Raw genomic sequence first — 27137 nt, 5'->3', positions numbered from 1 at the left:
CCGGGCGGAGACGGCTTTTTCGGTTCGACTTTCCCGATGCTCTTTCTGTGTCATTGCAGGGACCCCAAACCACCATCTTCGTCTCTCACAACAGTTTCTACTCGGAATTTCCGCTTGATCGTTCTCCGTTTCCCACAAACCTCCCCCTTTCGTGGCTTCCCTTTCTGCAGAGAACGAAAATGCCCGGAATCCAACGGGTGGTACCCCTCACGGGGACACCCGGTTGACAGACTCTGCTGCCCGCCCCACCGCCAACTTTCGTGTCACCGTGCATTTGCACAGAACGGGGTTGCGTCAAGGCAACCAGAACGCCGCCGCGAGTGCCCGACGCCGTTACCCATTGCCGGAATGCATTTCTGCACGTGAATCCATCGACGGACGACTGGCCCCTCCATTTTCCCGTTTCTGTGTTCTTCAATTTCGATGCACTGCCAAGAACGGACGCACAGAGCCAGCGATGTGTGTGTCTCTGCGCAACTGCTCCAATCACCGTACATCTCCCGACAGAAGTGACCCGCAGCAGACGGGTTTTCCTTCTTTCTGCTGGCGCCCCCCTTGTGCAGCAGTTTGTGGTGACCTCCGCTTTCGACTGGAGTTGTCAGGTACTTCAAAAGTAGAAAACATTCGCAGGTGTGCAGTCAACCACCATCTTTGAAACGCAGATATTCCGGTTTTCCGCGAGCGGTGCGACAACCGCGCTTGACCAGCGATTTCAACCCGTGGCGAATCCGGCGGGGTGGCAAAACAGCTGCGGAGGGCATCGTAAATCGTAGTTCTACGGAGAGGATAACTTGCTGCCACGGTCGCCCGTGAGTTGAGTACACGAGTTGCTCCTCCACTTTCACCTTCGCCACGCCCGACCTGCTTCATCGCACGGTGCGTTGCGATTTTGACGCTGGCAGTGTTTGTCGCTTTGCGGCCTCGGCTGTGGAGCTGCCTTTTCCGCCGTTTGTATTTTCAATGGACACAGTTTACCCGGAAGGCGCGGCTGAAGCGACTCTGTGCGTAGATCCCAGAGCGCGTTGTCGGCTCCTTTTACGCTCTACGTCTTACCGGCGCTGCCTTCACTGTTTGCTCGTGCGTCTCTGAAGGCCGCATCCACTGGGGTGTTCCTAGGCGGTCAGCGTACTGGCCTCTCGTGATTTTGGCCAGCGGCCCGGTGAACCATCGAGGTCGAGCAACTAGGCCGGTCGCGCGAGGTGAGCCCCCGCCACTCCTACCACCCTAGGCAGCCCTGCTCTCGCGCGAATTCCGCCTTGGTGGTCCGCGGTGAACGAAGAGAGGGGACCCTCGCGCGCACCGGTGGAGAGGCTCGAGGGCCAGCGAAAGGTTGGGGACTGGTCGGCGGCGTCTCTTCCGGCTTGGAGGACAGCTCCGGAGTTTCAGTGTGTTGCGTAGAGACGACCAGAGGACGCAGGCTGGCGCGTTCGGGCCGATTCTGCAAAGCTATAGTCAACCCTGCCGTCACTTCTGCTTCCTTTCGTCGGAGTTTTTCGTTGGCAATACGGGGAGTGTGGATTCAGGCGAGATTGCTCTTTCACTGATCCCGCTGCGCCACGCCGGTGGCCAGGACTGCTGGAAGAGGGGATTGAAAAGCCGGACTAGTCAGCCGGAAACCTTCTTCCGGGGTGACCTCGTTCTGTGTCTCCTCTTCATTTCAAACTGGCGCGTGCCTCTCTCCACATCGCGTCTCCGTTGTTGCTCTTTTCCGTAGATCGCTTCCGCGAGAAACGACCAGGTGAACAGGCTCTCGTCTGATTTGTGGCGCACTCGGTGGAGGCGGCCGTGTGTAGGTTGGGGGAAGGGAAGGTCCGTTTGCGTTCCCGAGCGTGGCTAGAGGGGAACGATACGTGTTAACCATCCTACGGGGACGCGCCAAAGCCGGCGCATCAAACCTGTCTTTCCGTGGGCCGGAATCCTGGCGCCCGGCTACGTGAACATACAAGTCTCCCGGTGGTTCCAGAAATCACAGCTGTTTCCATACATACACTGAAGGATCGAGACACGAGTTATTATCTCTGCACTTCGCTACCAGCGACTCGTGCGGTGGGTGCTTGAAGCCATGCTCTGCCAGTACTCCGTTCACGTACCACCGGCCGCATTGTTCCTTGCTGGAGAAGTCGGACAGATTGGCGCAGGAATCGCAGCGGTCCATTGCGTACATGTCTCTCGTGCATTTTTAGGATTTTGTATCTCGCCTGCCGTTGATAAACGAGTGAGTATCAGCATTTTTCGGGGTTTGTGGACAGAATTTGCAACGGGGGAGACCAGGGTTGTCGTCGAAGGCTACTGAGCGGCGGCAGACCGATGGATCTTCCTCGCTGAGCATCCTACAGTTTTTCCGTTTTTCTCGTCTGCGTCCGTCGAAACGCGGGCTAGGAGGCGAAGACCCGTGTCTGTCGCCTTACGGTTTTCTATCCGAGGACGCCGGGGACCGATTATCTTCCAAGGCCGACCACGCTCTTCAATCTCCATCGGTCTTCGTCGCGTGTCGCGCGGCTGCACAAGGAAACCCCAGCATATATATATATATATATATGTATGCATATGGCTGTCGCAGTGTCGACTCGGCCGTCTGCTCATTTTCTTAAGATGTCGGCAGCAGTGTCGTCGTCGGTTTGTTCATTCTTATCGACGTTCAGGGTCCGCGAGAATTCCCCCTCGGAAGGTTCTCCGGGCTGCCACACTCCAGCGCCTGCAACCGTGGAAGGGGCGTCGCCTCGTGTCCGGCCCTCCTCGTCGGCCCCCACGTTTATGCCTGCCGAAAAGAATGCGGCAGTCCCTTCCGAGTTTTCTTGCGGGCTGTCCGGTGATACCCCGTCGCCGCGTCCGTGCGGCGCGACGGCCGGCAGTGCATCCTCCGCTCTGGGCCCGAATGCGAGCGGGAGTGTGCCGGGTCAGGCAGTGGTGAGAAGGAAGCAGCTGTCGGGTGCTCAGAAGAGGAAGCGAAAGCGAGAACTGCTGGCGAAGAACCGCGTCGAGCCTGCGTCACTTTTTTCCTTTCTCTCAACCACAGTCACGTCGGAAGCCATTTACGAAAACTGGCAAGATCTCAATCGGGCCATAAGAGAGGAATCTGCGCGCTACGAAGCTCGCACGCTGTCTGCCTCGTCTTCGCTTCTCCTGGGCCATCCGGACCTATCCGCGGGCTGCTGCTGCTGTTCTCGGGCACCGGCCTGCTGGGCAGAGGAGCGAGGCCGCGGGACTTCGACCTTGTGTGTGTCCGGCGAAGACGGAGGCCAGGGAAAGCGGGTCCGCCACGCCGACGCTCATGACCTGGACCGGGGGAGCGGAACTCATCTCAAGAAGCACTGCGGTCCAAATGAAGGTGAAGGCGCCAAGAGACAGTCGCCGGTGAGCCAGGAGAGGCCGCCGTCTCCAAGTTGCCACGCGTGGGGGAGCAGCGGAAGCAGCACGCGGAGTTGCTGTACCAGCAGCAGAGAGTCGGGGAGAGAAGACGAAGAAGACTACGAAGAAGACGAGGGCCAGCATCACCGCCAGACGTCCCCCGCGCGTGCGTCGTCCCCCCCCACCTCGTCTCGAGCGCTGCCGGGTGCACGCGGGGTGCCTGTGTCCTGGAGAGTCCTCATCAGCAACGGCGGCCGCAGCCGCCGGAGCTCCGGCGGGAGCAGTGTGGGACGCGTCGAAGCCGTCGACGACTTTGAAAGTCGCGACGGAGCCGAGACAGTTGAAGCGGCCTGGCACACGCGCGGAGGCTCAACAGCGAGTGGCGGTGAGGGCGAAGAAGTCGCAATGAACCACCTGCTGACTTGTGCGGCGTTTGAAGGGGAAGGGCTGTCTGGCCGACGTGTGAGAACCAAAGAAGATGCATGCTCTGCGCAGAAGCCGTTGCCTTCATCGTCCGCTGTGACGATTGGATCGCTTGCGGGGGCTGTGGGCCCGGACCGCGTGGCAAATTGCCTGTCTCCGTGCTGCAGCACGCGCCACTCGAGTTGTTGTTCGAGTTTGAGAGGAGAGGGGAGCGCTGGAGGGTATTATTCGCCATCTTCCTTTCTCCTATCGCCGGTCTCGGACGACGCGTCGAGCGTGACGTCTTCAATGACTCCGTCTTCCCCGCCGAGAATGCCGCGGCATGGAGCCGCGCCGAGTGGTCCGTCGTCGCCTCACAGCTCTCCCCGGCTCGTCGCCCGGTGCGCGTGCACACACGCGTCGCGGGAAGAGCTCGTCCATGACGTGGCCTCGCCAGCAGTCCCCGCCTTGTGTGCTCCCTCGACGTCTCACGAGGACGACGAAGATCTGGGGGACCTAGCCTTGTGGCCTGCGCAGATTACCGAAGAACTCCGCTGGCGACTGGTGAAGAAGGGTCCAGTTCAACTCGTCGACTTCCCCTACCCGCGCGATGCCACACAGAGACGGTTCGGTCGCCAGCACTACTGGCGCACGTTGCCGTCGGGAGAAAAGCTCTGGAGAAGCTGGCTGGTCTATTCGCGAACGCGCGATGCGGTCTACTGCTTCTGCTGCAAATTGTTTTCCCAGTTGTCCAAGAGCGTCGTGACAACGGGCTTTCGGAGATGGAAAGGCATCGCTGAGGTTCTGCGGAGTCACGAGCATTCCCGAGACCATCGCAGCTGCATGCTTCAGTGGAAATGTCTCTGTCTCCGCCTCCACGCCGACGTGTCTTTCGGAGACCTCAAGCAGTTGTGTGTGACGACGCCTACACTAAACGTGGTAGGCCGAGTTCTTAAGGGAGAAGAGGACGACGAGGCAGAAGCGAGAGCCTTCCCCATGACAGGTGACAAAGACGAAGGCGAGAGCGTTACCCATGAAAGATGACAGGGACGAAGGCGGACTCCCTGGTGCGCACGCGAGGACGGCAGGAATGTCGAGGACCTGTGGCGAAGAGTGGACCGAAAGGAGGGGGGATCGAGAGTAGGGGGACAGCGGGGGAAACGCGGCATTTAGCTCGTAGGCGAGGGCCCCCCAGCCAATCCTGTCGACTGATGCGAGAGGGCGGTTGGCCACGCGACGGCGAAGAATGTTTCGAAGCAGACTCCAGGAACCCGTATCTGATTCAGTCCTCGTATCCAGCTTTGGAGCCCGTGGGAGAGTCAGCAAACGCGGGAACACATGTGGGTTTGAAGCCATTTTCATCGCTGGGTGTTGCGTGTCGGCAGTGATCGGCGACTCCCCGTTCTTCCGTGCACGGCGTGCTCGTTTCCGCGCGATGCGATTTTCCGAGGAACTCAAAACGATCAGAGATCCTCGTCGTTCTAGACAGTACAGGGTGGCATAGCACAGAGCGGCGTGGGGGGAGGTGGAGTTTTGTGAACAGATCGATGCGCGTACCTCAGTGGACAGTGGAATATTCTTCCCGGCAGAAGAACGTCGACGTTTTTTCGGTGCGTGTCGTGTGGCGGTGACGCAGGGCCTGCAGCGGGGATGTGCCTGTGTGCACACGAGAAGCGGGTTCTGTTCGTCAATCTGGGGAATGGCTTATCGTTGGGGTGGGCCGAGAGAAGGCGTCCGGCGCTTGACTGCAGAGTTGTGTTGAATTCCGTTTTTTTAAACCGAGGACTCATCGCTGAGAGCCATGTGGGCTCGTCGGCATGTCCGTTTGAGGGAGATGATGCAGTGAGGTTCAGGTGCCTGTTCAGTTATCGTGCAGAACGTCCATGCATCTTGAGATGCGTGTGCTGAACGGCACAAGCGAGGTCAGGTACTGTTCGTTCCGCACGCGTGTCCCTTTCCGTGTTCTTTATGGCATGGTGTGTCACTGATGTTTCTTTTGCACCGTTTCTGTTGAGCATATTGGAGAGCAGCTCTGCGCAGAGAGAGAAACCGAGACTGCGCCACGTAGTGTTTCGTGTGGCTCAAGTGGCCGAAGATCCTCGTGCGAGTTCCCGCGTTGCGCGTGTTTTTTAGGGGTCGGCGCACATCGAAAAGACATCTCGAGGGCAAGGCAGGTAGGACGAGGTTTTGATGGGCCTGATGAATCTTTTTGACCGCTCTTTCGCGTCTCTCTGTGTCGGTCGTTGTCCCAGCTGGCGCCGTGGACGCGCGGCTTCGTCCAGTCGCACCTCTCTGCCGCACTTGTTGGGCGAAAGGAGGGGACTGAGTGAGCCGTGCTGCTCTTCGCTCCTTTGCGTCGTTTGTGGGGCGGTTGAGATCCCGCGATGTCATCCACGTGAGCCGCTTCTGCACAAACGTCGTCTCTCCCCGCCGGTCGCGCCGAGCTTCGTCGAGAGAGAGGCGTTTCCGGGGACTGGAACCCGACCCACATGAGCGACGACAGCAGCGGAATCAAAAAGCACGTCGTGGCGCAGGAATAGTGCGTTCTTTGTTGGCTGTTGGGTCTTGTGTGTCTCGTGAGGCTCGCGCGTACGTCGCTCTGAAGGAGACAGGAAAGAGGCCTGTCGTGTGCCAGGGGGGACCGGCTTGCGACGTTACACAGGGGGACGTGTGTCGCGGGCGGAAATCGTGTCGCGTTTTCATGCGTGTTTGTGTGCTAAGAAGCGATGTAAACGCGCTGCAGGTTGTTGCACGCGTGTCGCGTTTGGCGGGAGGCGAGAGGCGCGGCTTGGAGCAGCCTCAATTCGTCTCGCGCGTCAGACGCAGCCCGCTAGGCTGGGTATTTTTTTCACAGTGGTTGTTCACAGCTTCGTCGTCTCCCATGGTCGTAACCAGGAAAGGGGAAGGGAGAAAACGGCTCTCAGACGGGGGGAGCTCGTCCCTTCAGGAAGCCTCGTCGTGGGAGGGAAAGGGAAATGAAGACACACGGACTGACGCGAGCGTGACTGTGCTTTAGTGTGGCTCTCGCTTTCCGGGCGCGCCTTTCGGGTTCACGGATTTCCATGTGCGCGTTGTCAGTTGAAAGGCGTGCGAGAGTGGGCGATGGAGGTACCATTGGCGGTTGTGCCACGCGGTTCAAGCTTTTGGTGTCGGGGCGACTTCGGGATGAGAGCCTTGAACGATCGTGGCTCTGCATCTTTACGCGGGTGTCTGTCGATCGTCGCCACTCCGCCTTCGTGAGTCACCGTGTGTGTGAGCGAACCTTTTCAGACGACCGAGGACGGGGCTAGCAATGCATGCACAACACGGGAGGGGAGGGTGCCGGGAGGGGACTGCAAAGGGCGCCGTGTTTCTTGCACGTGAAGAGGTGAGGCTTCTTGTGCTGCATCTCCATGCGCATTACGGCACTTGGCCCATCTATGAATGGAGGGGGATCGGCGAGGTTAGGCGGGGTTTGGTTTGGGTCCCCTTGGGACGTTTTTTTTCCGCAGTTTTTTCCGGTATCTTTTTTGGCCAAGGGTGTGCTGCGAACACACGAGCGCTCATCAGCAGCCTTGCCATTCTTCAGGACCCTTTCCAGTCTGGAAAGAAAGGCTGTGAAGACTTCGAGAGTTTTTGCAGAGAGGTGCGAGAGCGTGTGGCGTTTGGCGGGTGCTCGGCATTCGTGAATACATCGCGTCCAGTGTCCCCTCCAACGCCCGCGGATTTCCGCGTGCGTGTGCCGACTGAGCGAGGTACGCCAGGGAAACAGGTAGTCGTTGGATGAGGTAACGGGAGGGAGTGTGGGATTTTGAGCCCGATGGGAGAAAGGGGGAAACTTCCCCCATCGCACTCCACAGCGGTCAGGACATTTGTCAGTTCACCGCAGTCTAGATGGAATGGGCGAAATTTTCCGGGTTTCGGGAGCTTCACCGGGGATAGGCACGCAACGCGGTGTCGTCGCGCCCTCTCCCGGAAGCCGGTTATCGCAAGGTGTTGACGCGCACACACACAGACGCACCTGTTGCGTACTCTTGTATATATACCTCGTTTCGGCAAATCCTATGCCACCTGTCGCCTGGTACGGGTTCTGTTGAAGAGGCCAGCTGCTTGTTTTTTCTACCTGCGCTGGTGTCGGTTTTCTAGCTTCTGTAGCTGGGCGATGAGAGTGAGGGGAGCTGAAGACGACAAACGAGGGAAACCGTGGTGACGTTGCCTCCACCATTGGTTCTGGAGTTGCATTGAGCGTTGAATGCGTACAGGTACGCGCACCAGCGGTGGATCAGATTCGACGTGGGTGTCGTCGCACACAGCTGTTCATCAGTTGTCGCGAGGCGCGTCGTCTCGCATTAGTGTCTGTTTCGTCTCATTAGAGGAGCGTGTGGTGATAATGAGCAGAACGTAGACGAAAGTAGTTGAAAAAGAACAAGGGAGAGACGTCTCGCGTGAGGGCACGATCCTCGTCTCTCGAGCGACATTGGATGCACATTCTCGCTGACCCAGTCCCTCTCGACTGTCTTGTATCGCGTTGTTCCACGGTTTTAGCTATGTTTCTCCCTCGCTTGGAGTGCGAAAAGTCGGAAGAGCCCTTCGTCACCTGCGCACAGACTCTCCGCGCACGGTGCGCCAAGCACAAGAAGAGCGGAGGAAGTGAAGCGAGGGACGCAGCACAGAAGGCGGGACAGAAGCCGAATCCGAAGCGCCAGGTGGTGGCAGGCGGAGGGGCGACGTGGACGAGAAGGAAAAAGGGGGCACGGAGAAGAGAAATCTAGCTCTTTATAGCGTTTACGTCCAGGTGCGAGAGGGCCGTGGAAGGATGCGAAAAGTTGCAGAAGCGTGCGAAGGAGAGTGAACTCGAATCGGTGTTTGGTGGAAAGACAGTGGCAGCTGCGGGCATGAACGCATGAAGGTTTTAGCCCCGCCCCTCCAAATCGTGTCTCTTTTACGCGATGTTCTCTCGCGCGTTCGCTTGTCGCGCGCGTGAGCAAGGTGAAGGCCGGAAGATACGGGGGGATGCAATGAACAGATGCAGGTTCTTCTGTGCGGAGTGGTCTACGTAGCCTTTCGTTTGGAATTTCTGTTTGTCGTTTTGGCGCGGTGGGGGGGGGGGGGTGAGGCAAGCGCAGAGAGAGGAGCGTGTACCGACAGTGAGAGTGAAGGGAACGGGTGTGGCAGACACGAGCGCGGGTGGGCATGTCTTGTCACCCCACGACAGTGACTCGGCACCGTGCATTCCATGTGAATGTGTACATAATAACGCGTACATCCATGTCGGTGAATGTATAAATCGGCACCGTGTCTCAGTTTCTTGGGAGGCGTTTCAGGAAGAAGTGAGGGGAGAAGTGCTCGAATCTCTTTGTGTGTGTTGACTCCTTGCGTGCTTGAACTCCATGAAGTATCTGCTCGATGTCGCCTCGCGTTCACGAGAGGCGCCGAGGGCAAGATGACGGGCCGGGCAGTGATTCATGTTTGCGCCTTCCGTCTTCGCTGCCGATAAACCACATCCTGCGGTCAACCCTGTGTGATAACGCGGGCAAAGGAAAATGAAGTTTCGATTTCTTTTTTTTTTGAGGAATGGCCTTCGTGGAGGCGACACGCTAGCGACAACTTAAACTGGACAGCTCGTTCCTAACGCAAACCTTCATCACCTGCAGGTCAAGACAGCAGCGTTCCGGCGGCACACCGCTTGCGCCGCCTCCTGTGTGGGCTGTCCCCTCGTGAGAGTCACGCATGTGCAGAGGAATACATCAAGCATCGTTTGGGATGGCAAGGAGACAGGTAAGGGAAGCAGCGGATGAAAATGAGGTCGCCCCGTTTTTTTTCGAACGTGAAGAGTCGCGTGTCTCGCAGAGTGTGACGCGAAGGTAATGATGTACAAATACCACACACTGGCGTACATGTTTTTTCCTCTTCGTTCAGTCCACGAACAACCGAACCATTTCTGTCTTCAACATGTTTCGCAACTGTGGTCCGTCTTCACGCCAGTTCAACGCGTATTCTTCTCGTATGTGCGCTCACGCGTCCGAGGCGCCAATCGCTCCTCTTCCCCTTCAGACTGAGTGCGTACAGAGAGAAATCGTCGCTCCTTTGCTTGTGGCCCTGCGTCGCGGTACGATGGATTCGCAGAATGTGTCGACTGTAAAAACACTGCCGGTAGCGCAACAATCGGTCGAGAAAGACAGGTGTTCCGCGTCCAAACGCGAGAGACGGGACACGCATATACGGTGGAGGAAACTGTGGAGCGCCGCCTTGGGTCACCGTCAGCGTAGCCGCGAAGCAGAGGGTCCAAGAGCTCGCCTGTGAAAACGGGTTTCCAGCTACTTCCGAGTAGTGGGGACGCAGGTCGTGGATCTCTGCCGGTGGGCTGTGACGGCGCGTGTTTTATACGGACCCAAAAGCGGGCGTGTCCCGCGCCCGCAGGAAACCTTCTCGCGACTGCGTGCTCACGCAGCTGTATTGAACTCAGAGTGGCTGCGGATGCGCGGCTCTGGGAAGAGGTAAACGCTGACTCCCTGCCAGAGTCGGTGCTCTGCGCCGCAGAGCTGGCGCCGTAAAGTTCTGCAGGCATCACCTGTGAGCGGCAATTTCAGACCGCACTCTCCCAGTTTCGACGGAAGACGTACGCATCGAAACGACTCGGTTCGCGGTCTCGCTGGCTGCACACACGTATCGAGTGTTGAATGTGGAGCGTGTGAGTGCAGGCCAACCGGCCGGCGTGTCCTCGCTCGTTGATACTGCCTGTGGAGCTACGAGGCACGAGGGGGACGCGCCAAAAAAGGAAGCGAGGTACACGGTCGCTGCCTGTATATACAGTGGCCAACGACCTCCCCCAGCGCTGCGTCGGCAGACGCAGCCTTTTAGGTTTGTGAACGGCCGAACCGACAAAAACGCCGAGCGGAAAACAAAAAATGCGTAGACAACTCACAAAGGTCAGACCGAGAGAAGGCGCTCGGGGAACACACACCAGCCGGGACACGTCCAGCGATGGACACACAAACCGCGCTGCAGAATACATGTCGCCCTGTTTGCGAGAGTGTGTCATGCGATTGGCCGTTAAGACACGAGACATTTGGGCGCACGCTCCAGGTTTGTCGGCAAACATTCCTTTTGTATAAACACCAGCAGCGGCTTTCAAAGCCATCACAGCTTCATTATGGCCCCTCTCTCGCCTTCAAATTGGCAAGAGAGAAAGCTTCGCTCCCTTCTCCCGTACTTGCGACGAATCTCAGTCGCGGCTTCGATCGCGGAGAGTGCTGGGCTCGCCTGTCTCTCTCGGGAATTTGAGCGCTTGAGTGCGGCGCTCGGACCGTTCTAGCGCTGCGCTTCACGTGCCCGTATGGAACGGTTCTCGTGTGCACCGTTCTCTGTTTCCTCAGCCGGAGCGTCGCTGGAGAGTGGCCTGAAGGAGAGCGGCGAGAGCTCGGCAGGCGTCAGGAATGGCTGCCGGCGCAGCAGCATTGCCCTCCAAGCGCGCAAGCGAAGGCGTGATTTCCGCGACCAACTCCTCGAGCAACTCAGTGGCGCGGTGTACATACAGCCGCGCCAGCAGCTGAGCACGGGGCATGGCGTCACCGGCAAAAATCAGATTTATGGCCTTTTCGACGTCGCCGTCTCCGTCGGCCCGTCTCTCCAGAATCGCTCGTGCTCCGCGCTCTCCCGGAATACCGCCAGTTTCCTCCTCCAGAGCTGCCATCAGCAGTGGAGCTGTGATGACCCCCTGCAGGCGCGCAAGACGGCGAGGACAGAAAAGGAGAGATCAAGCGTGCATGCCGAAAGGAAAATCCTTATGCACGTCCGGGGTTCAGTCCCACAAATTCGCACGGCGTCGGCGGCGGTTGCTTCATCACGCTCAAAAAGCTGGAATCCCCAACTACACCGGCAAAAGCAGAGAACACTACCTCCAACTCCCCTCTTGGCGACGTGACGACTGACGGAGCGAGACGCATCTCCCGGAAACACAAGAACCGGTCAAAGGATGCAGAGGCAAATGGGCAGCAGGGAGGTTCGCGTGATTTGCTTCTTCCCGCCCGAAACTCACGACTCAGACTCACCGATCGCAAATCGCTGAGGGTAGGCTTGCCTAGGTTCGCAGAAGACGCAGTGAAGTCTAGCTCGTCGTCGTATAGCTGGAAAGCCATCCCGACGCATGCTCCAAAGTCGGCACTCCAACTGACCCAGCGCGAGGGCAGCCCCACTGAGCAGAAAGAGAACGTTTCAGAGACAGAACCAAGAGAACACGACTCTAGAGCAGCGAGTCTCAAGAGAGCGCCTCTGGCGGGGAGAGAGTGGAGCCCGGGAAGCGGAGAAACGAAGACAAAAGTAGACGCAACACAGGCGCCACGGCTAGGTGCCGCCGCTGAGGCAGGCTAGCGCCACACCAACTGCCACCGAACAGGCTACGGCAAGGCAGAGGAGGGAAACACACAAGGAAACAGGGGAACAAGGGATCTGCATGCACAGAAACGTCAACGGGAAAAAAACGGAGCATCGACAGGGCTCTTTGTGACCCAGCGAAATTTGTCACGGGTGCACATACACATTGCTTTGCACAGCAAGGCCTAGAACGACACGCAGATGAAACATGCATAAAACTCGTAGGTAGATTTACACCTCATTATCCATGTACGCACCTCTTCCTGGCGAGACCGCACCGTCAATACACATAGAGATGCCTTGGCCTATAAATATATATATATATATATTTGAAGATTCAGAATGAGTCTATGTTTCTGTGTCGGTAGGCACGCTTGCGCTTGATAGAGCACAGCAGGAATGGCCCACGTCTCAGCGTGAAAGACGGACCCAACTTGATTGGATAAACGTTTATGGTCTTGCCTCTCAAGAAGTCTTACTTAGGATTGCAAGACATGCACAGCTTTCCGCGATAAGCGACGCTGTCTTGTGGTAGGTCTTGGTGAGGTACATCCGCAGTGCGTTTTCTGAAGAGAAACGGTGAGAAACAGACGTTCCCAGCAGCTGCGTTTCCAAATGCGTGGTTTTCCGTTTCGTCACCCTCGCCATCGCCTTTCTTCCTCGTCGCTAAAGAGATGCAAACGTGTCTTCTGTCTCGCCGGTTGGACAGCGCCTTTCCCCCTGTCTTTCACTTTCTTCCGGAATTTCGCGTGCGCGGACGAGACGTCTCTGCATCTCTGCCTCCTCGGCCTCCGCGCTCTCAGCTGGCCCGCGTCCTGCGTCGCGTGGGGACAGCATCGCGCCTTTCCCACTTTCCTGTTCGCCCGAGACTGCGCAGCCGAGCATCTTTCGTGCTTCCTGTCTGGGTCGTTTCGGGCTCCGCCTATAAGGGGAGCGTCGCGCTCGTCTTTATTCCTCACCTAAGTTTTGCCTGGGATCGCTGAGAGCCTGAATGAGCTCGCCTTTCACAAGGCTCTCGATCACGCTGGACATCCGCATCATCACCTCGGTCGATCCGCACATGGCCACGATCCCGTTCCTGACGAGCGAAAACACGCACGGAACGAGGCGAAGCTGATGCGTGGCGAATCGGAACAGCAAAACTCAGACCGAGCCTCTCTTCCCCGTCTCCCGCTTCTGATTCACACGCATCCACATCGACACAGCCATGCGTCTACCCTCATATATGCATATGCATACATATACGTCGAAGCCGATTTCATGCGCGCCAGAGTACGATGGAGCGGAGGCGATTTTCGCCGTGTCACGTCTCCAGCATCGCGACGAGAGCTCCTAGTCGTGCACGTGTTGCCGCAACAAAAATACGATGTATTTATACTCCCAGTATACACGTAAACATATATATATATATATATACATCTACGTGTCTTTTGATGGAGGGAGGCGGATCTGGACACTCGATTTGCGGGGGGAAAGACTGGGAGGACAGCGACGCATTCTGACCCGCGACTGAGGAGAAAATCGCCGCCAAGAATTGCAGTTTTGTTGCAGAAGCGTCGGTGCGTCGCGGGCTGACCACGGCGTGTCTCTGCGCCGTCAATCACGTCGTCATGCATCATACTGAGTGAACAAAAACAGATCAGTCGAAACATCGATCTACAGAGCCTCCCAGAGGCGAAGCCAATGAACACACACATTGCGGCGCATGTTCAAAAGAATATACATACATATATTCGTATACGGACATGTGTATACATACGTGGAGATGACTCGCAGATACGAGTGACGCCGGGAGTTTGCGGCCGGACTGAATGATCTTTTTGGCTGATGAGTCTTGCCTTAGAAACCAGGCATCTGACTGGTCGTGATTTTAACTGCGAGTTGCCGCTCGCCTTCTGTCCTGCCTCTCCGCTGGATTTCATTCTCTCATCACTGATACCAATATTTTTACCTATGTATGTCTCTCTCTCTACATATATACATCTTTATGGAGTGTTATGCAAGAGGATCACTTTCGCCTTTCCGCTGTTTGTGTCTCTTTTTGGGTTCTCGTGCGAGGCTTGCCATCCTCTGGGTGTGCAGTGGACGCACCTGGCTGTGTGAATAAGTTCGGCAACGTGAACCATGCACAGCTCCAGGCCGTCTTTTCTCCTAGCTTCGCTCTCCGCGGTGTGAACCGCAGAGCCGCGAGACAGAAGCGGAGACGCAGAGCCCGGAGAGAGAGACGAGACGCTTCGCGGGGAGTCGGCCTTCGATCCCGGTTCCGCCCGGGAGAGAACGGGAAGGTTCAGCAAGGCTTGGCGAAGAAGCAGTAGCAAAACCGGCCGGAAACGCTTGCCCGGGGCCGTAAGGAGATACCGTGCCACCGGAGAAACTTCCGGATATGCCGAGCGAACTGATAAAAGGAAATAGCCGAAAATACGAAACTGTGAAACGTCGGGAAGGGAACCACGTTCGTGCAATTCTGCTGCATCAAACACATGTCTATGTGTAGCGTCTGTCTGAGTGAGGTTATATTCATGAGTATACGTATTTGAATTCAAATCGTTTCACTTTTAACTTCTACAAATATCTGTGTAGAGTCACGCTCTATACCTGTGTGGTACAAAGTATTGGTGTATAGATCTGTTCACATATACGCATACATGCATATGCGTATGTATATACACGGGTGTAATATACAGGCACGTGTTTGAGTTGTCGTTAGCCGGAATTGAAGGGGAAATCTTGCTTGTGCGCACAATGAAGATTGCGCGTGTGGCTGTACATCGGAAGACACGCGGATACGACGGCACCGCTTGAAACGGCTTTTCAACGCGGAAGCGTGCTGATTCGCGTGGATTTTTCCGCGCGTTTTCCCACTCAACGCACCGCCAACTCACCTGAAGAGAGCAGGCTGAGATCCAGGCTCTCGATATCTTCGCGCACGAAGGCGAAAGGGTCAACAGAGCCGGCGAAGGCCTGCGAGAACGTCGGGGGCGCGGAAGAGAAAAGAAACGGGAGTGAAAGCAGAGATGGCCGCATCGCCAGGATGGGCGAGGCGCATCCACGGATACACGGAAACTTCTGAGAGGCGGCAAAGCGACAAGCCTCGGACGAGAAACGGGGAGCGCAACGCCACGAAGAATCGAGTTAACCTGCAGGAGAGTCTAGCAGCTGTCTACACGGGCGGCGGCACAGCATCCCAAACGCGAGGAAACGTCGACACCATCAGTTTCAGAGAGAAGAGCGGCGCACGAATAGGCCTCGAGGCGTATCAGCTGCGCTAGGGCGACAGACCCGGTAAAGTCGCGCAGGAAGGTCTCGGGAACCTCTGAGCGATGAGAGACTCGATTGGAGTCGCACCTTCAATCGCGCGTCGATTTGGTCTCGCCGTGCTTCCAGAGTCTCCCTCGGGGTGTTTCGGAACTCCAGTATCTTCATGCCGAGCAACGTGTCTTCGGATATCGAATCGTCGAAGATGTATTTGGGAAGAAGCCTGGGAAAACAATCAGGCGCAAACCGGAGCGAACCGCAAATGAGAAGAGAACACTCGGGCCCCTCTTCACCAGTAGCCAGCTTTCTTCTTGCGCGTCTGCTCGCATTGTTCTTTCCTCTCTTGCTGTCTCCGTTTCCATATTGCACGCGTCCTGTGTTGTCCTGTGTCTCTTTCGTGCTTCCTTCCGCGTCCAATCGTGTCTTCCCTGTTGTGTTCGCGTTTCGCCTTCGGTCTCTCCCTCTCCTGTCTCTTTTTCGCTTCCGTTTGTTCCCTTTTTTTCTCCCTCGGGTCAACTGCGACCTACATCTCCAACTGTCTCCTCTCGAGAGCCTTCCACGCGGCAGGCAGTGCCCGGTGCAATAGTCGGCCAGCCTTCGCCAGCACGCCCTCGTTCGCTGTCTCGCTTCTTCCTTCTCGCGCGTGTCGCCGTTGCCGCTGATCGAGTTCTTCTGCTCTTTCTTCTTCTCTCTTGGCGGAAATGTGGGCGGTCATGGAGGAGTCCGAGAAACCGAGAGGCAAAGAAGGCCCGGAAGCACCAGGGGACGGAGAGGCGGAAGCAGCTCGTCCGCAATAGAGAGACCGCGAAGACAAAAGCGACGGCAATTTGTGCAGACGGAGCAGGGTGGACGTCGCAGAGGCGAGAGCGGGAGGAGCTAACGCAGCTGTGGAAGCCAGTGAAGACGACGGACTCTCCGGTGTACGGGACGCGGCAGCCGCAGCCACGCACCGAGGAGCCCCACTCGTCGCTCTCGAGGCATCTGTGCCCCGAAGCGCGGTCTCGGCCCGTCCCTCTCCCCACAGCAGCCTGCCTTCGCCGTCTCCTCTAAGAGATCGACAGTGTTGTTGCGTCTCGCTAGGCGCTTCTCGATGTCGGAGAGGAAGAGAGGCAACGGAAGGGGAAACGACAGACAAGCGCGGCAGGGAAGAGAAGAGCGAAGAAGAAACCGCAGAGGACGCTCTGGACGGTATTCGCCTCAGCCTGCCGGACGGCCAGGCGAAGTGTCTGGTGAAGAGCGACATTTCGTAGAGGGACCGGAAAGGTGACACACATCCGAAAACGACGAGAGAGATGAACCGCGCACACCCGAGGCAGATGCCAGGGGGAGAGAGAATGAGGGCAGGAGACAAAAGACGCGAGGAGACGAGGAGGATGAATCTCAGCGAGAGAGGGAACGAAAACGACCAGATTCAGCAGGGGAGCACACGGGAGCGGAACACAGAGAGCGGCGACTCTTACAAGGGGGAGATGCGCAGCGCCAGCACAGAGAAACGAGACAATCGACAACTGCAGGAGAAACAAAGGCCAACAAAGCAGACTGGACGAAGCAAGGAAGAGAAGCGCGCCTCTGCGTGCCGTTTCTTGTGCGAACACTGGAAGAACCGGGTCTTCCTTTCTCTCTTTCGCTTCCGCCCCACGGCGCCGCCGCCCACCGGGCAAAAAGCTGTGTTTGCGGGCGCTAACCCACAAGGGTGAGGTGTGCTTTTCAGGAGGCAAAACTCTTCACGGTTGTGCGCCGAAGGGAATTTGAAGGAGAAGGTCGGTGGGATCAAGCAGAAGGGAGGCCTCTCTCTCGGAAAGAGTAGCCTTCTGGATAGCTCCTGCCTTCTCGAGCGCGTGTTCCATGCGCGTCGACGTTTCGCTCTCACGCCCGCGTCGGAACAAAAACCGAGTCCAGATCGCCAACGTGTGTCTTGCTTTTCATTGCCGAAGCCAGCTTCTCTTTCTCTCATGTTTTTCTCGACGCCAATACCCCGACGTGGTGCCAGGGTGTCCCTGTCACTTCCGTCTGAGAGAGCCGAGACCGTACGAAAGGCCCGACCGTGCTCGATCGGTAAACCGCTCTGAGTCCGGGGGGTGAATCGATTTATAATGGTCACATGGTTTCTTTCACACCTGATCCGCGAGAAGAAAAGGGGAAAACAAACGCATGAAATTCCCGGGCGGGCTGGGCTGCCTCGTCGCGTTTCAACTTTGCGACTGCGTCCCTGCGGGGCGCCAATGTGAAGACACACTCTCTCTCGCGTTCTGGAGGGGTCGAGACGCGCCCAGAGCTTCGATTTCAAAGCAGTTTTCGAGCAAGCGAGACGCGATCGCACATCTTCTTTCAGCCTTCATCCGCATGTAGATACAGCCATGAAAGAATTGCGTCCTGGAGATGACCGAGTTCTCGCGCGGCGCGGGGAAAAAGAGCAAGGGCGAGACGTCTTGCTGCGCGACTCGCTCCCGCAGCATCGACAGGGAAAGACAAGAACTGAGCGAAAGTGCTCCGCTGCTGACGAAGACGAAGACAGTCACACAGCAGACGCCAGAAAACAGGGAGATTTCCACTGTCTGTACACTCAGCGGGTGCACATCAACACTTTTTTCTGCCAGTCTGGGGGTCAGTAGTGATGCGTGGCGACGGGGGCGTCCTTTCTTCTTGGCGCAGGCCCCGGGAGAATCGAGCAGGTGTCCCTGTCAAGGTTTCGGACAAGACGAGTCAAGATGGTTCCACGTCGTTATCTTGCAGAGGACAGGCAGGCGGTAGAAGAAGCGAACCGAAATCCCACTCATTTGACACGCACCCAGCGGCGTGCTGTGGACCGCCACGCAGTGACAGTGCACGTGTCCTGTCTTATGCTCGTTTTACCGCGACACAGCGCGACAGCTAGCAGAAAAAGCAGGCTATCATACACCCATGACGCGTGCTGTTGCTTTGCGCAAAGACAGGCTGTTCTCCTGTACCGTCTCGAGGTACAACGAAAGAAAGCGGCACGCAACTTCACTACGCTTCCCTGGACACAAGACCGCGCCAAATCTCTGTTTTCTGGTCCAAAGATGGTATCCGGATGCCGCGCCCTCGTTAGCTGGATCGCACATGTTCCCTGCGAGCAGAGTTGCAGCCAAACACCGCGTGCCCGGACCTTGAATTCGGTTTATATTCCGAACTAGGGAGTTTGACCCCGTCGCGGCAGCTTGTGGCGCGGGCAATCGTCCCTGTTTTTCAACTTCTTTCGTTTGCAACCTCACTACAAATCTATAGAGCTTTATTACGTTGCGCCTGAGTGCGAAATTGGACCTTCCACGCGAGTGCTTCGCTCGTTTTTCTGCCTTGCCTGTGTGGCGGATTCCGCCGCTTCTCGCCTGCGCGCCCTGAGCGTTTCATCTCGCTGTGAGAAGCCGGGAAATTCGCTTGCCCGGAACGGGTGCCGGGGCTCCTTTGGTCGCGGCGGCGCAGCTACTTTGCCCCGAGGGTCGGGGACTGCCCGAGTCTCCCGCCTTTTTAAACCACTCTTACACATTTTGCCTTTCTGTATCTCGTTTCCCCGATTCCTTTTTGGTCCGAGGCTTTTTGCCGCCGTCTTTTCGTCTCGCTTCTAGGTTCCGAGGCTCTACGGAACAGCGCGGAGAGCGCCCGGACACAAGCACTGCGATTCCTGTCCCATTTCGAGACCTCGGTAGGGAGAGAGCGACAGTCGCGAGAGAAGAACAAAAGCTTCGGAAATTCCAGTCTCTCTGGTTTGACGGAGATGTGCGCGAGCTTTGTGGAAAAAAGAAACTGCGAGGGCTGGGGACTCTCCAGGCGCGCAGATCGGTCTTGGCGTCGCCGCCCCTTGTAGTGCAGAGGGAAAGAAGGAAAACCTGAAAAGCATCGCCGGCTCCTGTCCTAAAAAGAAACTGGGAACAAGACACTGAAAGCAAAGACACGTTTCGGCTCGGGGCGTTGTGCGGCAAGGGAAGCGACGAAACAACAAAAAGCCCGGAGTCCACAGACAGGGAAACGCTGGATTCCGCGTTTTTGTGTAATGTGTGTGTGCTCGGAGGGCTAAAGGACGAACAGGGAGAGTTCTCTACTTTGGTCCCTTCCGTCTTTGCTCAGAAGCAGACAGGGAGCAGAAGGCAGGAGCCGTGTCTCCCCTTTTTTCTTCGTTTCGTTGGGTTGCGCACCGCGAAGAAAAGGCCTGCAGGGAGGCACAGGGAGGAATGCAGGAGTCGAACGCCGGGCGAGGGGAAACCAGCAAAAGGAAACGCAGAACAGCGGTCTACTCGGGGGGATGCTAGAGAGAACGAAGACGCGAGAAGAGAGAGACAAAACGCATGACGCGAGAAAGAATACAAACCGAACGTGTCTTGCTGTAGTTTGCGTTTTTCTGTGTTTGGTTCTTTTCTGAGGCTTGTTCGAAGCGTAACTTTTTAGCTTTTCTCGTCCCACCATGGCGCCTGTTGCTCGGTTTCCGTTTTCTTCTCTTTTTCTAGAGGGTTCGAGCCCTCTGATTTGACCACACTTGGTTGTGTGCGTGTTCCGCGGCATGGTTCGCCCTGTTCCCTTCGTCTGCCGGAATATCGCCTTCCTGCACTGGCGTGTGCAACCTGCAAGGTCCTCTGCCTCCCAGTGCTTGCCGGCTTGGCGTGTGTTTTTCTCGCCTCCTGCTCTCTCTTCTCTCTTTTGCTGTTCGGTCCCTCGGGTCTGTGGAGTCGCGTCCATTCTCTCTCGCTCGGTTCCGAGAAGCTCTTCACAGAGTGCCTCGTCATTTCCTGTCCAAACAGTCTCTCTCCAAAGCGCGTCGGCCCCTGCGTTCCCGTGCACGTTCTTTTCTCTCTGTTTCACCTGCAGTTCCAGCGCTGTGCAGCCCAAAATTTTCCTCGAAAAGCTGTCGCTGCGACTTCCCTGACCCTCCACACCCTGGCGTTATCTGCACTTTCTCTCTGTCAATCTGTGGATCTTTCCCTTCAGTCTCTCTGTCGCCAAGATGTCTTGCCCTCCCCGCGTTCGCGAGGCCTTCGCCCTCTTCGACAACGATGGAGACGGCGAAATCTCGGGGCGAGAAATCCTCCTCACCATCCGTTCCTGCGGTGTCATCCCCACCCAAGAAGAAATGAAGTCTCTCCCAGCCGTAAGGAGAAATGACCTAGGAAAGGAGCAGAAAAAGGCACGTAGCTCAAAATGGAAACAGGTCTTCCGAGAGTCTATGCACGATGCAGGAGGAACGTCCTGGAACAGCGCAGACGCAACACAAGGAAAGGAACGGTGTGAAGCTCCACATGCAGATTCAAGCCCACAAATACTATATACACGTATGTGCAGATATGCGTGTACATGCATATTGTTAATGGGAGGGGTAACATGAGCCTCCATGCCAGATTCTTAAAAGGTACTGATAGGGAATAACCTTGATGTCGTAGGTTACGGAAGAGCTCGTGTTTACGTGTTTTGCGCAGTCCAGGGGTGGGGTGGGATCTGCATCCGTGCGTCCAAAAATCTGTTGCTCCAAGACTCGATACGCTCTGTAGGATGTGCGTGCATGCCTCTGCGAAAAGGTGCGTTCCGGTGTTGTCGCCCCGCCGAGAATCGTCCAAGGCAAGCGTGCATGCGCAAGCCCCCACGCTCTTTTTGGGCCGATACATGTGGCTGTGTCTCACAGTGTTCTCCTGTCTGAGATTCGCCCTAGTCGCTTCTTACCCAGCAGCCGGCTTAAAGACCAAATCTCCAAGATGCCACTCACAATCGCTCTTGATACATGCATCCAAATATCTTTGAGGTGTGAAGCGCCCTTTTCACATTTATATATATATATGTACATATATATGTATATATAGTGGATTTCATGCCTGCGCAGGCAGCCATGATTCTGTGTTTTTCACGCGGCGTGAGCACCTGTGCCTTTGAATGGGACTGCATATAAATATTTATATATGTGTACGTTTTTTCAGACCATGTCGTGGCCCGATTTTGAAGCGTGGATGTCGAAGAAGCTGTCGTCATGCAAGCCAGAAGAAGATTTGATCAAGGCCTTCAAGGTCTTTGATCGCTCGAACGACGGAACCATCTCGACCGACGAGCTGTCGCAAGTTATGATTGCGCTCGGCGAGTTGCTTTCCGACGAGGAAGTGAAAGGCATGATCAAGGACGCCGATCCGAACGGCACAGGCAGAATCCAGTACGCCAACTTTGTCAAGATGCTCCTCGCCTAAGTGCTCCAAAGACGAGAGACAGAAACCAGGTGAAGGTAGTAGGGGTGGGAAGCAAAGAGGGAAGAAGGGGAAAAGGATTTGCGCACGGCGGGGAGCGCAACACGTGGTGGGGCGGAAGGCGCACAGCTGCCAAGATTTCGCGTTTTCGGCGGTGTTCTCTTTTTCGTTTTCCGGCTCTCTCGCGCGCCGGGCGCCTCGGTCTTTTTCCTGCGCGATGCCCAGAGTCGCAAACGCACCCCTTCCTGGAACACCATCGGCGTCGAGTGTGTCGGAAAAGCGCTTCCGAGGCCCCAGGTTTTTCCGGTCGAGGTCCGAGTGCTGCCAATAGGCAACACGGTTCTTGTTCTCATGGTTCTTTTTCTTGTGAGAATACCCAAACACGTAGAACTGACCTCGCGTTTCGTTCACGAGGCGCTTCACTTGTCACTAAAAAGAATAAACTGAAATTGAAAGCGCCGCTTGAGAAGGCGCTGGACACCCCAGACATACCACAGACGGCAGAGCCCATTCCCAGTTGTGAAAAAAACGATTGTCGCGCGAAACTCCCCAACGGCCGACTCATCATAAGCGCACATGTCCCAGGCAAAGAACCCCGGCTAGGATTCTGCGAGTTGCGGGGTCGGTCTCATAGACTTTTTCGGGTTCTCTTGCGTGGTAGAATCGCCAGAACAGATCGTTGTGCTCTTTGGGTTTGCCCGCGTTTACGGAGCACCGACAAAGCAAGCTTCTCGTTTAGGATATGTGTCTCTGAAAAACGTGCGCCGAACCAGTGAAAAGGATCCGGAAAGAACAGCTGCTCAGACAAACCGTAGAACGCGCCGCCCGGAACTCGTCGAAAACGTGGGATTCCGTTGCGGCGCGCAAAAGTAGCGAGGCACCACGTAATCGGAGAACCTTGACACACTGGGTCTATCATCTTTCCTGCTCTTATGTTAGTATTTATTTTACCTATTCTTACCGGAACAGATCCGAACAAGAGAGCCGCAACGCGAATGCTGATCCTCTACGGTGCCCCATACATTAACGGCGTAGACTACTCTTCCCTACAAACCTGTTTCCACTCGATCTTTCCCCTAGCCTCCGCGATCTTAGAGAGCCACAGATGAACATTTGGGGGGACTGGATACAGGTCATGTTGTGTGATTCTGCGGCTTCGACGATACCTCCATAGCGAGGGATTTCATCTCCGGTTTCCCGCGTGGCTTTTTCAGTCTCTCCGGCCTTCTTCTGGGGCACGTGAGAAAAACACTGGCGAGCAGACCAACACACCCGAGGATTTAAGGCGGATGTTCAAATTTCAGTCCCCCTAAGAGCCTGTCCAGTGCTCCGTTCCACTGCGTCTCTGGATCCTTCCGTTGTAGGGGATTGTGAATCTCTCAAGTTCGGGGACCAAGTACGGCAAGGAACGAGGCAAAACAGAGCCCTAACCGTCTCAATCAAGCGTGTGCGGCGTCCAGTCGCGTGCTTCTGTAGTGGATGCTCGCCATGAGACGTTCTAGGTCTGATAGATCTCAGTTTCCGTTTTTTTGTCCTATCCCTGTTTTTTTGGACACCTCCTGTTGTTCGTTTCTTGGGACGCTTCGCGATTCCGCCAGAACTTTGTCTTCCCTGTCACGCCGACGACGCGAGTATCATCATCTCTAGCTTTCCCACTTGCCTTTCGGTTCACTACGCGAGTATCATCATCTCTAGCTTTCCCACTTGCCTTTCGGTTCACTACGCGAGTATCATCATCTCTAGCTTTCCCACTTGCCTTTCGGTTCACTACGCGAGTATCATCATCTCTAGCTTTCCCACTTGCCTTTCGGTTCACTACGCGAGTATCATCATCTCTAGCTTTCCCACTTGCCTTTCGGTTCACTACGCGAGTATCATCATCTCTAGCTTTCCCACTTGCCTTTCGGTTCACTACGCGAGTATCATCATCTCTAGCTTTCCCACTTGCCTTTCGGTTCACTACGCGAGTATCATCATCTCTAGCTTTCCCACTTGCCGTTCGGTTCACTACGCGAGTATCATCATCTCTAGCTTTCCCACTTGCCTTTCGGTTCACTACGCGAGTATCATCATCTCTAGCTTTCCCACTTGCCTTTCGGTTCACTACGCGAGTATCATCATCTCTAGCTTTCCCACTTGCCTTTCGGTTCACTACGCGAGTATCATCATCTCTAGCTTTCCCACTTGCCTTTCGGTTCACTACGCGAGTATCATCATCTCTAGCTTTCCCACTTGCCGTTCGGTTCACTACGCGAGTATCATCATCTCTAGCTTTCCCACTTGCCTTTCGGTTCACTACGCGAGTATCATCATCTCTAGCTTTCCCACTTGCCTTTCGGTTCACTACGCGAGTATCATCATCTCTAGCTTTCCCACTTGCCGTTCGGTTCACTACGCGAGTATCATCATCTCTAGCTTTCCCACTTGCCTTTCGGTTCACTACGCGAGTATCATCATCTCTAGCTTTCCCACTTGCCTTTCGGTTCACTACGCGAGTATCATCATCTCTAGCTTTCCCACTTGCCTTTCGGTTCACTACGCGAGTATCATCATCTCTAGCTTTCCCACTTGCCTTTCGGTTCACTACGCGAGTATCATCATCTCTAGCTTTCCCACTTGACTGGAAGCTCGTCTCTTCTTCTGCGCGGCGAGTTTGGTCGTCACATGCTTCTCGTTCCCTCTCGTCTCACGCAAGCTTTCTTCCAGGACTCGGCTCTTCGCGCTAGCACACCTGCGCGGATAACGCTTCGCCGCGAGTGAGAATCAACACTCTTCGTATACCTACCTCGAGTCCCCCCCCGAGGCGCTGGACAGTCTGAACAGCACCGTCTTGCTCGTCCCTCTTTGCTGTCTCTACACTCGCTCGTTTTTCGCGTTTGTGACGCCAACCAGCAAAGCAATTCTCCAGTTGGATGCCGATCACGGCCTGCACACACTTTCTGTAGTTTCAACCGTTGCAAGTTGTGTCCGCCGAGGAGCGGCTTCCTGGCCTTTGGATTTGCCGAGCTTTGCATGTAGTTCGGCCGACGCGAATTTGCCCCGACCCGAACCCGCCAAACACGGCTTCCCTTTTCCTTCACGTTGTGTTTCTTTTCTGCTTTCTTGAAAAGCGCCTCTCTCAACAAAGTTCGCGAGACGCTGTGTTTCCTCTCGGCGATGTGTCGCCTCGCCAACTTGCACACTGCGGCCCCGCCGAGGTGAGCGGCGCCGTTTTCCCGCGCCAAAACCGCGTCGGGATCTCAGAAAAAATTCTTCACGAGACTTCGTCTCCGCGTTTCGAAAAACTGAAAATCTTCCACGGGGATGCCTTCGAAAAGGAAAAAGTCGCGCGTTTTCGCGCCGCTTGTGGCGTAGCATTCCGCGCGCTGGGTGGTCGGCAGGCTCCCCGGTCGGCGCTTCCGCCTGGGGACAGAAACTTCTTCTTTCGCGCTTTCTCCCTGCTTCGCAGCGGGGAGACGGCTTCTCTCTTTCTCCCCTCGTTTCCGTGTCTCTCCTTCGCGCTCCGGCTCTGCGCGCGTCCTGTGCCCCGTCACAGAGAGCGGGACCAAGGAGACGAATCCGTGTGCTCCACACACTCTCGCGCACGGGATCCTCTTTTTCCTCTCCTTCTGCGTTGATTCGCTCGCTTCTTCTCCCCGACGCACAGCACCTGTGTCTCCCTCCGGCCTCCCTCCTGTTCGTGGCCCATCTCCGCACTTCGCTCTTCCCCCCTCTCGCCGTCTCTCGTGCTTTCCCCCTTCCTCTCTTTCCTTTTCAACGTCTTGCTCTCCTCCTCCCCTCTCCGATCCCGTGGATTCCTCTGCGGCTTTCTTCTTCTTCTTTTTTGTGTCTCCTTCCTCCAAAACCGCACCTCGTCTTTGCTCCTCCGTCCCGTGCTGTTGCCGCGATGGCGGGATTTTCGCTCGACGTTCCTCGGCTGTCGCTGCTTGTCTCGACGCTGTCCTTTCTGCTGACCCTGTGGTACTACACCAACATGGTGCGCCTCACGCAACAGTTGCAGGCGGCGAATACGATGAACGTTCTCTACGCGGACTACTCGTCAGCCAAGACGCTCGCAGCTCTGGAGTTGATAGAAGACTTCATCGAGCGGCACGGGATTGACGACTACCCCTTCGCGTTCCTCGCCCTCCGGAAGCAAGGCAGCGAGGAGGGGCGGAGCATCGACCGGTCGCGCCGCCATCTCACGCAGTGGTTCTCGCGCGTGCAGTACTTTTACGAGGGCGGCTACCTGCAGTTCGACGCGCTGCGCAAGTTCCCCGGCGCTCAGCGCGCGAAACACTTCCTGGACCTCGTGGAGCCTCTCGAGTTTGTCAGCCGCAAGACGACGGGGCGCAAACACGCGGGCGTCTTCGACTTTCTGCGCTCGCTCTACCACCTGAAGAAGCACTCGCTGAGTCCAGCATTCGTCGAGAAAGTCAACACTCTGCTGGAGGGAAGCGCGCGACGCAGAGGCGCGCCAGAGCGCGCCTCTCCCCAGCCCGAGAAGCGCGCCGGCGAGGAGTCGGGTCCGCCCGACGGCGCGGAGACCAAAGAGGTCGGAGACAGTCTGCCGCCGCCTGAGCGTCGGTTCAACGCCAACCCGATGGAGAGTGTGGGAGCGGAGGGCGAAGAAGAGGAGGTTGACGACGACTCGGATGAGGGTGGAAAGACGGAAGAACGGGACGGAAATGCAGAGGAGAAGGACGCGGAAGGCGGGAAGACAGAGGAAGTGAAGGCAGGCGAGGCAGATTTGTCGGAAAAGAGAAAGAGCGGAGACGCCGAGGACACCAAGCCCACACGGCGTGCATCAGAAAAATCAGAGAAGGCAGAGGAACCGGAGGAGGCGGAAGCAGAGAGAAGGAAGGACCGAGGCGAAGAACTGTGAGAAAGGAAGGGACGCGTGCAGATTCTGAGGAAGGATTTGAAGAGAAAGCTCGAGATCGAGACCACCAAGCATGAGATTTCGGGCGATGCAAAAGGAACGAGCCGAGAAGCCGTTTGCAGGTGACACAGCGGAAACCGAAGGAAGGCGAGGGGACCAGCGGAGGCGGGAGAAGAGGCGAGGGATGTCGAGGAAACACAAGATGGAAAAGAAGAGCTAAAAGAGGAGAGGAAGGTGGAGGCGAGGCACGCTACGGAAACCGAAGAGGAGGACGAGGAGAGAAGAAGAGGAGACGAGAGGAAGAGAAGAGGGGTGAAAGGGAAGGAGACAGGCAGGCCATTGAAAGCAGAAGGAGAGAAGATTTGTGGGAAGGTTAGTTGGAGGGAAGCAAAAGGCGGACTTGGACACTGAGGGGAAAGGGGAAGAGGGAGCGACCGGAACGAAACCACAGTGCAAGAATAGGAAATTCGTTCAAGTTCGTGTATCGGAGAGACTTGCAACTTCTGAAGAAAAGTGAGGCTCGAGCGACTCGCAGCCAGTCTCTGCGTCGTGTGAGGGTTCGGTGTTTGGAAATGGATACGCCTTCCGAGAAGGTCTGAGGAGCCGTCCTTGGAAGACAGGATAGATGCGCGCATGCCTTGTCTAAGCAAGCAGTCTTTAATCCATGTGTTAATCAGTGCATGCACGTTCATTTCGTCCTAAATGCGCAACTATTCGGCGTTTTTAACGCACTCTGACTTTCTGTG

The 27137-nt window shown here is 56.3% G+C and overlaps 4 protein-coding genes across 4 annotated transcripts; 3 read left to right on the top strand and 1 right to left on the bottom strand.

Moving 5' to 3' along the window:
• Window positions 1-2592: 2592 nt before the first annotated feature.
• Window positions 2593-4794, top strand: NCLIV_036990 (hypothetical protein; the record flags this gene model as incomplete). Its single annotated transcript, XM_003883900.1, has 1 exon — window positions 2593-4794. One exon carries the CDS (start codon window positions 2593-2595, stop codon window positions 4792-4794), a length of 2202 nt encoding a protein of 733 aa, XP_003883949.1.
• A 6307-nt stretch (window positions 4795-11101) lies between these two features.
• NCLIV_036980 (hypothetical protein) lies at window positions 11102-16072 on the bottom strand (the record flags this gene model as incomplete). Its single annotated transcript, XM_003883899.1, has 8 exons — window positions 11102-11446; window positions 11781-11923; window positions 12582-12668; window positions 13062-13180; window positions 14194-14497; window positions 14985-15063; window positions 15448-15580; window positions 15885-16072. 8 exons carry the CDS (start codon window positions 16070-16072, stop codon window positions 11102-11104), a joined length of 1398 nt encoding a protein of 465 aa, XP_003883948.1.
• Window positions 16073-20311: 4239 nt separating this feature from the next.
• NCLIV_036970 (putative calmodulin) lies at window positions 20312-21533 on the top strand (the record flags this gene model as incomplete). The annotated part of the gene is made up of 2 exons (XM_003883898.1): window positions 20312-20455; window positions 21273-21533. 2 exons carry the CDS (start codon window positions 20312-20314, stop codon window positions 21531-21533), a joined length of 405 nt encoding a protein of 134 aa, XP_003883947.1.
• A 3883-nt stretch (window positions 21534-25416) lies between these two features.
• NCLIV_036960 (conserved hypothetical protein) lies at window positions 25417-26394 on the top strand (the record flags this gene model as incomplete). The annotated part of the gene is made up of 1 exon (XM_003883897.1): window positions 25417-26394. The coding sequence occupies one exon, from the start codon at window positions 25417-25419 to the stop codon at window positions 26392-26394; it is 978 nt and encodes a 325-aa protein (XP_003883946.1).
• Window positions 26395-27137: the final 743 nt, after the last annotated feature.

Source organism: Neospora caninum, chromosome VIII (genome assembly GCF_000208865.1).
Source record: "Neospora caninum Liverpool complete genome, chromosome VIII".
NCBI classification, from domain to species: domain Eukaryota; phylum Apicomplexa; class Conoidasida; order Eucoccidiorida; family Sarcocystidae; genus Neospora; species Neospora caninum.
Note: the sequence above shows the minus strand (reverse complement) of the source record. Positions and strands in the feature narration are given on the sequence as shown.